This window comes from Gavia stellata, chromosome 5 (assembly GCF_030936135.1).
Source record: "Gavia stellata isolate bGavSte3 chromosome 5, bGavSte3.hap2, whole genome shotgun sequence".
Lineage (NCBI taxonomy): Eukaryota > Metazoa > Chordata > Aves > Gaviiformes > Gaviidae > Gavia > Gavia stellata.
Genome location: NC_082598.1, coordinates 2,005,327 through 2,015,659, shown reverse-complemented (window position 1 = coordinate 2,015,659; position 10,333 = coordinate 2,005,327). Strand labels below are relative to the sequence as shown.

General features: G+C 51.3%; 1 protein-coding gene across 1 annotated transcript in view; it reads left to right on the top strand.

Moving 5' to 3' along the window:
* The first annotated feature begins 935 nt into the window (after positions 1-935).
* The window catches only part of SFXN5 (sideroflexin 5), a 106,246-nt gene continuing 96,848 nt past the window's right edge, over positions 936-10,333 (top strand). The window contains exons 1-2 of the mRNA XM_059817851.1: positions 936-1,006; positions 1,605-1,806. Of these exons, the coding sequence (XP_059673834.1) occupies positions 936-1,006; positions 1,605-1,806 (273 nt within the window). The remainder of the gene's footprint in view (positions 1,007-1,604; positions 1,807-10,333) is intronic.

Sequence of the window (10,333 nt, the reverse complement as noted above, 5' to 3'; positions counted from 1 at the left end):
CTCTTGCCCACCCAACGGCCAGCTGCGGTGGGGTAAGCGCTTCGGACACGACCAGAGGTATCGTACTTGCGACAGGCTCTGTGCCGGGTCCCATTTCTGTCCCTTTTCTACCCGAAGCTGCAAAGAGATTTAAGATTCAGTGAAGGGGATCAGTAGTGAATTAGGTTAAAAAACAGAAATCCGTTTTGCAGATGGAAAGGAGCAGGAAAACATCAGCACCACATCCATAAAGCAGAGCAGCAGCATCGCCACAGCAAAATGTGATGTTCATATTTTTCCCTGTATAGCAAAGAATAAGGGATTTTGGTTTTTTCAGGTATATCGTTTAATTCCTCCTTAGATGGAAAATCTGTTTCTGACCTCCTCTGTAATCCGTTGCCTTTATTCTGCTGCACCAAGGCTTCCTCTTACACCCTGACTGCCTTCCCTGCTTCATCCCCAGCTCCAGTCTATTTGCTGGCCCTTTGCTCTTCCTCGGAGAATTGATCCTAATCCTCCAAACAATTTCACCAGCATTTGAAGGGCCAGACACTTCTTATTCCACTAATCTAGAGAAGAGGATTCTGGAGATCGCTTCGTATGCACCCCGTCTGCCCCCAGCCCTGCACGACCTTGCCTTTATCTCTACAAATTGTGACACTGAGGAAGCGGACAAATAAGTCTGCGTCAAAGTAAACTTATTATTTCCAGGTTTCCTATTCTTTATTTTTAATCACATATTTTAAAGGGCAATAGCAATTGTTAGGTTCCCATCAAAGTAAGAATATGTATTTCCGCAAGGAAATGATGAAATTTCAGGGTTTTTTCAGAAGCTTTGGGGCTTTCACCTTTCTATGTGTTATTATTTGCTCAAACGATTTTAGAATTAAGGCAAACGTCTGCTTTGCACGTCACGTTCCTGCGCACCCTCTATCACCACCCATATTCTGGCTGCCATGTCGGTGCCACTGAGGAAACGGCGTTTGCGTTCAAATAAGGAAGAACATTTTGAAGCAAGTCCCTCATGGTCAGACGCGTGCCACGAGGTGTGCGTGCTTTCAGGGCAGGAGGAGCCGACCTCTGTCAGCTGTGCGCGGCCGGTTGCCTCCGTCATCTCTGTTAGTTGCTAAATTCAACCGTTATTTCACAAACAGGAGAACAGACAGGGAGGAGTGGCAACAGGGGCAGGGGAAAGACTCGCACGTGCTGTGCGTGGCCCCGCAGAGCCCTGACGCCATGCAGGACTACCCTGTGCGGGAGCAGCACGGGGGCCCTGCTCTACACCAACCCCTTGGCTGCTCCCTCAGGGCCTCACGCTCCCCTCAAAGGCAGCCTGGGCAGGGGGAGGCAGCCCAGGGCCCAGCCGCGCCGCAGGAAGGGTGGGGGCACCTCGTACACCGCCCCCGACCCGAGGAGAGGCCCCTCTCCGTGCTGCCCCCGGCGCCCTTCTGGGGCTCCCCTCAGGTTCCCGCCAAACCACATTTCCCGTCGTGCCCCGGGCCTCGCCCCGCCGCGGACTCCATTTCCCATGCTGCCCCGCGCCCGCCCCATTGGCTGGCAGGGGCGTGGCCGCCCTGTCCCAGCGGCCCCCTCTCTCCCGCCGCTCGGACTCCGCCTCCCGTGAGGCGCCGGGCGGTGGCGGACTCCATCTCCCGGCGTGCCGCGCGGGAGCTGCGGTGGGCCGCGGCCAATCAGCGCGGCGGCGCCGCAAGGGGCGGGCCCGGCGGCGGGGGAGGCTGTTTAAAGTGGCGCTTGCGGCGCGCGAAGGGGATGGCGGAGCCGGCGGACTATCCCCCGTTCCAGCTGGGGAAGCCCCGCTTCGAGCAGGTACCGCCGGCGGCGGGAGGGTGAGGGACAGGGAGGGGCGGCGGGAGCTGGCCCCCCCCCCACCCCGCGGCGCCGTTCCCCCCCCTCCCCCGTGAGAAGAGACCCCCTCTCCCCGCTCCTCTTCCCCCGCCCGCCCCCGGGGCGGCGCGCTGATTGGCGCGCAGCCCCCCTGCCGTTGGGCAGCGCGGCTGTCACTCAGAGCCGCCGCCCCCCGCCCCGCGGCGGCTCCCGCGGCGGGCGGTGATTGGCGCGTCCCGCCGTGCCCCTGTGGCTCGGGGCGGGGGGGACGGTGTGGAACACCAGGGCCACGGGTTCGAGCCCCGCGGCCGCCGCCAAGGGGAGCGGGGCTGGGCGGGGGTCCTGGGTGCCAGCGCACGGCGCGGCCTCGTCCTTCCTCCCCCGTAGAACGGTGCGAGGGCTGGGCCCTGCCCCGACGGGGTGGCGGCGAGCCCAAGGTTGCGGGGAGGTGAGGAGCTGCCCCAGGAGGGAGCGGGGCCTCCGGGGCAGGGCCCGGGGCGGCGTGTGGGAGCCAGGGCCGCTGTCGGGTGGGCGCTTCGGCCGCCTCACAACGGGCTGGCCGTGCTGCGGGCTCCCATGGCCGCTGGGCCGCCTCCGCGGTGTCAGGGTGGTGGCTGGGCAGGGGCCGACGCTCGCGAAATGGCGTCGCGTGGGGTGTCTGAGGTGGCCGCCGAGGGAACGTGGTTTGGGGCGACCCGTGAGGTGAGGAAGCGGCGCCCGTGCGGCAAAGCCGCCCCGTCCTCGGTACCCGATGTCTGGGGAATGGCGAGGAAGGCCTGCAGCCCGCAGCAGCTGTCCCCGGGTGAGGAGAGCCGGTGCGTGGGTCAGCGCAGCTCGTCCCCGCTGCCGCCTTCCACCGCCTCTGTTCCCAGGCGGTCCGCGGGGTCCCGCTGTGGCACGGCTGACAAAGACCGCTCTTGGTTCTCGTGGAGCCGTGTCAGGCTTCTGATACAGCTGACAAGGTTCATAAAACCTCCTTGGCTTGCTTTTGAGCTGAGTAAGACACCTCTGGAAAGGAATGAGCCATTGCAATTACCAAATCAAGAATGAGTAGCAGGAGACTGCTTGTTAATAGGTGTCCCCCCGCTTCCCACTATTGGGGCAGTCTCCAAGGAGACTCTTCCCACCATCCACATGAAATCTGTACGGGACCGCTATTTGCCAACCATCTGACTTGCTAATTGCCGCTCGCAGAGCTTGGCTTGACCAAAGCCACCCGCTTGGGTTACTGAGGAGTCCAGTCGCTGATTTCCCATGGGGAGCCAGCTCTCGGGTGGTGGATCTGGGTGCCTCTTCCCCCACCGCCTCATCCCTGTTTGGGAGGTCGTGGCGGGACCTCCTCGGAGCGACAGATCCCCCGCAGCAAGGAAGGGGTGACTTCCCCGCGCCAGGAGCCTGCTCGGCTGCGTGAGCTGAGGGATGCTCAGGCTGGGGAGACAGAGCTTTTTAATAAGGAGAGGAGGAGGAGGAGACGCTACTCCCTTCTAGACACCACAGATGATTCGAGGCACACTTGGCAGCGAGTCAGGCACAGAATCGGTGCGTTCTGTTCATTAAGGAGCGACTGTCACTTGTAGCAACATTTAGAAAATGTTTCGAGGGGTATGGCAGGATGTTAATGATTGCGTGCGCGTTTGAACGGAGACGTCCTCTCTCTCCTTGCTGCCACTCCTGGGAGATGAGCCTGGTGTGTTTACGCCGCAGCCCGGATCCGGGGTGAGGGTTGCCCATTGGCAAAAGTGCCCTTGGGCTGGGTGGTTCTGGGGCGCTTTGTCGGAGGGCCACACTGAGCATTGGAAATCACTCCCTTTCTCTTCTATAATGGTTTTATTCCTTTCCTGTAAAATTTTCTGCAAAGCAGTGTGGAGGTCTGGTGAGAGGTGATGGATGGGTTGCGGTGCCAGTGTCGTGCTGGTGTCCTGCCGGCTCTCACCCCGCGCTCCCCTGTTTTCTCCTGCTCCATCTGCCCACGTATGAAGCGCGGCTGGACAGCCCGATCTGGGATCCGGCAGTGTTGTGGGGTCGCAGAGCAAGAGAGGCTCGAGTGTTGCCAGGGCTTAGGGCACCCGGTAGGATCCTGCGGTCGGCTCTGCTCGGGTTGGGACGCGGCAGCCTGCCCCATCAGCACCGCAGCCGTGTGCCCGCTCCCATCGCACGACCTGGCAGAGCCGAGGTCCTTCATTTCTGGGTCAGACCGTCTCCAGTGCTGGGGAAGAACACTTATGTGAGCCCGAGGGATCGGCGGGCCTTAAACACCACGATCCTTTTCTATCAGCTGTTCAGTGCATTTCCCCCGCAGCTCTCTGCCTTTCCTGTTCTTTCGGTGGCCTGTTGCAGGGTTTTATCTGTTTATAAGATATCGCCTTTAGTGGTCTAGCTGACAAAGGATGCCTTACTTGTTTTGGAAAGGATTAGTGACGCTTCGGATGGTTGTTTAAATTCTAGACGTAGCCCCGTGTGATGACAGCATTTACTTCTCTGAAATGCTGGCTGGGAGCAGGTCTGGGGCTATTTAAAGGGAGATTTGACTAAAACTGGGGCTGGGAGAGATGCAGGGAGCTGTACTAAGCAACTTTGTCCCTGTGGGGGAAAACAAGGAAAAGTTGTGTGTTAGGAACAAAAACCTTGGAGAGCGAACTCGGCTGCCTGGGGATTTGGTTCAGAGGAGACGCGGTGGTTTCCTTCCCCCGCCGTGACCCAGAGCCCCCGGAAAGTGGCTGAGCAGAATTTAGGACAGCAGGCGGGAGACGTCCGTCCCCAGCAACACCTCTGGAGGTTATTAAATTCCTTTTTCCCCATCCCTTGTTTTGCAGTTCACTTGTTTTTCTTGATCTTCGGGCAAGTGGCATTGTGTCGAGTCACCTTCCCCCCCCCCCCCCCCCCCCCCCCCCCCCCGTTGCTTTGCTGAAAAGAGCTCTGCCTTCCCATGGAAGCAGGCTATTTTTAGGTAAAACAAGAAATGAGGTCATTAGGCTTGAGTATGTGATAAGGACTTAATTTTCTGACGAGTAGTTCTAATTTGTTAGGCATACTCCTTTTTTTTTTTTTTTTTCTTTAAGGATTTGATAAGTGCTCCCTCTTCTAGAGTCAGAGCACTAAATGTGTGTTTCTCGTGCTTTGGGGTCTTTGCCTGTATTCCAGGCATTTACCCTGGGCAAGATAAATGCATTTTTTTTCCCATCAGAAGAGCTGAAGAAACCTTTCCAGCAAGGGTCTAAATAAAGTGTGGGTGCGGTTGTTTGCTAACTGGGGGTGTTAACTGCTGCAGGAAGATAGCACCAATTAAACCAGTGTTTTTTATTGGGGTCAGCCCTCTAAAAGGTAACACGAGGTTGTCTCAGCTAGTGTGGGAGGACTGCAGGCAGGGGGAAAACCCAACAAGAAGTGAGCTGACTTCCTCCGCAGCCGAAGTCGAGGGTGGTCATCGCAACAAGCAGAACTCATGAGCATGCTTTGTCCTCTTTGCGAAGTAGGAAATAATAACAAAAAAAGAAGTCACATCTTAGATCTTTCAGGGGAAGGAGAAGGAAGTAAAGGGGAATAAACCCAAACCAGAACTATGAAAATCTTTTATCTTTTATCCCTTGAGCAGCTCAGCGTGGAGGTCATGGAGTACATGATGCGCTTAGGATGTTTTATTCTGTTGGCCAAACATGCCATTTCTATGACTGCGATAGTAACAGCATCGTTAGAGATGTGCTGTTGTCAGAGCTTGACCTTGCAGAGATTTTAAATGTTGAAACTCAACACATGCTAATCTCAGAAATGTCCTATAAGGGCATTACCGCTAAAAGCCGTTATTTCTTGCTCTTCTTATAGTTTAATTTGGTAAGTTTAAAGCACAACCAGGGTTTATTACCCCCTGTGCCTTCTATGTCCAAGATAACCCTTGCAATAACACACAGATAAAGACACTGTTGATTAGATATGCTGCTCAGGAGCTTAATGGCTTGCTGCTTGCACACCATGATTGCTGAAAGCCCAGGTACAGGCAGCGGGAGGAACCAGAGCTATAGCCTCACAGCATAAAGTTAACGCAGAAGTTTCTGCTCATGCTGCTCAGTGTAACGTTATTCTCCACTTTAAAAAGTGAGTGAAACTCTTCTGCCCTAAAGGGTCATCATTATGGAGAAAGGATTTTCTTGAAAGGTTGCGGAAGGATGTTTAAGGTTGTTTTGCAACTGCTTTAAGTCTTGTGTATGTGCAGGTCTGGCCCAGCGCGTATGAACTGTTTGAGATGAGGTTGGCATGCACTACATGGTGTTTGGTGTCACCAAATGTGGCTTTCTCACCCCTGAAGACGGGCTGACCCTGTTTATCCTATGCAATCTATTGGGTCCTGCAAACATACCCTTAAAGACGAATTGCAGAGGAGAAGAGGAAATACAGACACCTTTTGGTTTGATGTTTGTCTGTTAACTTCACAGAACCTGCCAAAAAAGCCATCCCTTGGCTTTTTTACATCTCTGTCAGCCAGGATTGGATTTTAAACAGGGAGTTTGTTTGTTTGCGTCTTGGGCTACAAGATGTAAATCCCTACTACGCCACGTAACGCCTGTGAAAGGTTTCTATGTCATGTCCCATCTGTGTTCATGAGCAGATCTGTCACTGCAGGTAAGCAAAGTTACTGAGGTGCAGGAGCTACTCCTACACACACTCTTGGCCCTTTAATATTGTAAAGTCAAATTGAAAATGTCGAAGGGCCGAGAGTCCGTAGCTTTAGCCTAAACTTGTAATTGGGCTGGACCGCAAGAGTGCATGCAGTTGCACAGCTCTGGTGTCTGGCCGTACCTTGCCAGAGTCCCGTTGCTCAATGGCTTGAATTTTCTTAATTTTGTTTGGTTTAGCTTAAATCTCTTCCTAATTAATTTAAAGTTGACATAAGCCTGATTTTTAGCTCAAAAAACCACCCATGTCTGCATGCCTTTTGCTCTGATTTAATTAAATCCTTTTTAAAATCACACTGTAATTAAATTGGTAAAGTTGTGCATATCTTCTGTTCTTCCCAGGGCTGCCCAGCATACACTTTCGAGGAATACTCGCCCTCTAAGGTGGTAAACAAGTGCTTGCTAATGGTCACTTACCTGTCTCTCACTACCCTTCTCCGAGTTTCTTGAGCCTGCAAGGAGTAGTTTCCTTCTAGTTCTTATCTCGGAGTCAGCTGGATCTTGCATGGCCTGCAGCACAGCTGCCTAAATGAGCCGGAGCTGTAATGCGCTCCCGTGCTCGTTACGAACTGCTGCGCCATGTAAGGGAATTAGTATTCCCAGCCGCTTTCCAGAACTTCATCTTGCTTGCAGGCTGGTGAGAAGTGGTCCCAAAATAGCCGTGATTAATCACAGGAAATTTGTGTTATTCGGTTTTCTTCCAGATAACTGTTTACTACAACAGATGTTACAGGAATAAAATGGCAAAAAAGACCATGGATGGATATTTGGGAGCTGAAGGTCAAACTTCTGGGCATCTTGTAAGCTCCTTCCCTTGCATGAATATGACGGCCAGAGCTGGAAATGATCCTGTTAAACAGGAACCATCCTGCATTCTCACTTAAATCTGGGTTTGGTTGACTGCAGTGTGCCGTAGGGCTGCTGCTGTGCTGGTGCACTGAAGAGTGCCTGGCTGTTCCTGTGCCCCGGGGCTTGATCCTCTCATCCCGTTCGCTTGTCCTAACAACTGTGGGTTTGCTGGACGGATGCAGTGTTGGTGTGTCCAGTTCAGACCTTGGAGGGAGGTGGAAATACCTCGGTTTCCCCCTGTTAGATGATAGTGGGCATGGAGTGATGGAGAAAGGACGGAGGAGGAAGGATGGGAAAAGTATGGGAAAATAAAGCAGTTCATGTATGATGTACAGCAAAAGAAGACATGCTGGAGCAGTGAATAACATTGTTTTAGCACTGAAATGGCAGCTAAAAGGCAACCAAAATCAAATTCCCTCTTCTTAGGATTTATGATAATGAATTAAGGAATGAGCATGTGTTTGCCAGAGCCTGGGACAAGGCAGTTGCTGGCGGGAGAAGGGCTGAGCAGTGCCTTGGCCGTCTGAGTTGCAGGAATAACAGGATGCTCCACCATGAGGACCCGCAGAAAGTGGTTCCTTAAGTATAAAGATTTACAATATGGACCATGGGCAAGTACTTGCCACAATGCCTGGCCTTTCCCTGCTTGTCCTGCACCCCAGGAGTTTGTTTTAGCACTATTTTGCTGAGATAATTTTGTTATGTACAAGAGCTCCAGCTGCTTTGTGTGTCCTAAAGCCCTCTAACTAACAGAGCTTAAAAAGAAAGCAGTTATAACCCTGGGAAGTAAATGCTTGTTAGCAATGGCACAACTTGAAGCAGTTACAGGAGAAAAGTATAAAAACTAGAAACTGCAATATTATGCTTCACCTGAGGTCAGTGTCTTGTTTTCCCAAGGCTGAGGCTTTCAGTGACGCCTCTGTTTCTTTGCTGTAGAAACCCCAGTATGACGTGGCAGTGTCTGGTCTGATCTAGACTAACACCAAATTTTAAATAGTTTTTTTATAATAAAGAGAAAGGAATGAGAAAAATATCTCTGTAAGATGTTTCTGAATTTATTTCTTCCAACGGTTTTAATTAGCTTCTTCATAGGGGCTTCTCCATTCCTCTCCAAAGGTCCTGGAAGAAAACTGAGAAGGTCAGGTCAGTGTCTGCCCAGTCCCTTGGCTTTGGAGTGCTCAAAGACAACAGTAATGTGCAATGGATTCATTTGGTGTTGGAAAATAATTTGGGAGTTGAATGTATTTTAAGGTGAAAGAATTTTGTTGTGTTCTTATTTATTTATTTTTCATCACTTTTATTCACAGTTAAACACGATGCTCCCATCACACAAAGCGCTGCAGTGCTCAGTGAAGCCCGAGCGCAAGTGAGGCGTGTAAAATGTCAACATGTAAATGAAAGTAAAGGCGTTCAGGGGGTCTCTGGCTTGAGTCCTCGTAGCCCCACTGTGGGAACCAATTTTTTTTTAGTTCGTTAGCTCCAAAGCCCTTCTTGAAGGCTTCTTGTCTGTGGTCAGTCTGCAAAACAGTCTGTTGTATTTTGGCTATTGATTTCCTACTTACCCTGTAGAAACTTGGTATTTGCAGGAGAGTATTTGAAGCGGGATTGGAGAGCAAAATCCTGATCTGTGAGTTCAGTTTTGTGGTTATGCTCATGAAGGCGTCTTGAGTTACGGTTGAGGCGCAACAACTGGACCAGATTTAATTTGCCCCTAAATTTCCGAATGGTTAGGATTTGGGGTTTTTTTGCCTGTTGTTCTGTATGCAGCTGTGTGAAAACAATTAAAAATCTTGACACTAATTAAAAAATAAAAATCTGATGGCTTCTAGTCAGGAGAAGTAGGGAACTGACCTGGATGATGGAAAGGCAACTGGCAAGGTCTAGCAGTCAAGCAGCATTCAGTAGTCATCTGAAAAGGAAAAAAAACAAAGTCCCGTGGCTGGATGGCAGTAAAAACAATGGATATTTTTTGCTCAGGGGCTGTACAGTCGTGGTAAATACGCTGCTGCTTAGGAGGGCTGAGCAGTCAGATACGCAGTGGTGATGTTTGGATGCAGCCTCAAGAAGACAACTTTGCTCTTGGTTTGAATTTGATTCCATTTTATGTGGTTCTCAGTGAGACCGCAGAGAGCTTTTGTTGTGGAAAAATGAGGTTCTCATTCATCAGAATTTAAAAAAAACCCACCAAACTTGTTCAAACTCATCTACTTTTTTGGGCTGTTTTTTCATGAAACAAGGCATGGCACCATGAATTGACTTTGAGGTGTTTTAGATGCAGAACTGGGCACTTCCACCCATCCCACTCTGCCACTCCTCTCGCTTCGATGTTGCTCTCCCCTGTCCAAGGCTGAGCTTTATTTGCTTCTTTTTCCCCCTAGTTTTTTCAATTGCAAGCAAGCCCAGCTTGTGTGCGCGTGAGGGGGAGAAGCACGATGGGGAAAGTGCTTTTTTACCAATTAGAATGTTTTTTTTTTTTTTCCCAGTTGCTTGATTAACAAAGCTGATCTTTAAAATCTTGGCTGGGACGTGGGAGTGAATGAGGTTTAATGCAGTTGCCTCGTTTGAAGAAACTTGGACTAGAGGCAGCAGAGCGAGAAGTTTGTTAATGGCTTGTCTTCTGCTGTGCGGTCCCGTGGTGGTGATGAGGGATGTCGTCGAGCCGACCTGTGAGCATGCAGAGCTGATCAGGATGCGTTAAAGGATAACTCACTGTCATGGGATTGCACCTCACCCTGTTTCTTGGGATCTGGGAAAGAGAGCAGGCAGATTTGGGCTTCAATCACCCTGACGGAGACTCAGGATGACAATAGCCCTTCTGCTGGAAAGGTTGGGTAGTGGTTGAGCACCAGAATCCCCTTCGTGGGAGACTTTGAAGAGGGGTTTTTCACTTCCAGGCGGCTCATAAGAGCAACAAGGAAAAGCATGTTTACGTAATTGCATTTTAGAGAGCTCATGGTAATGCAAAAAGAAAGTGGAAACCACAGCCGATGAGT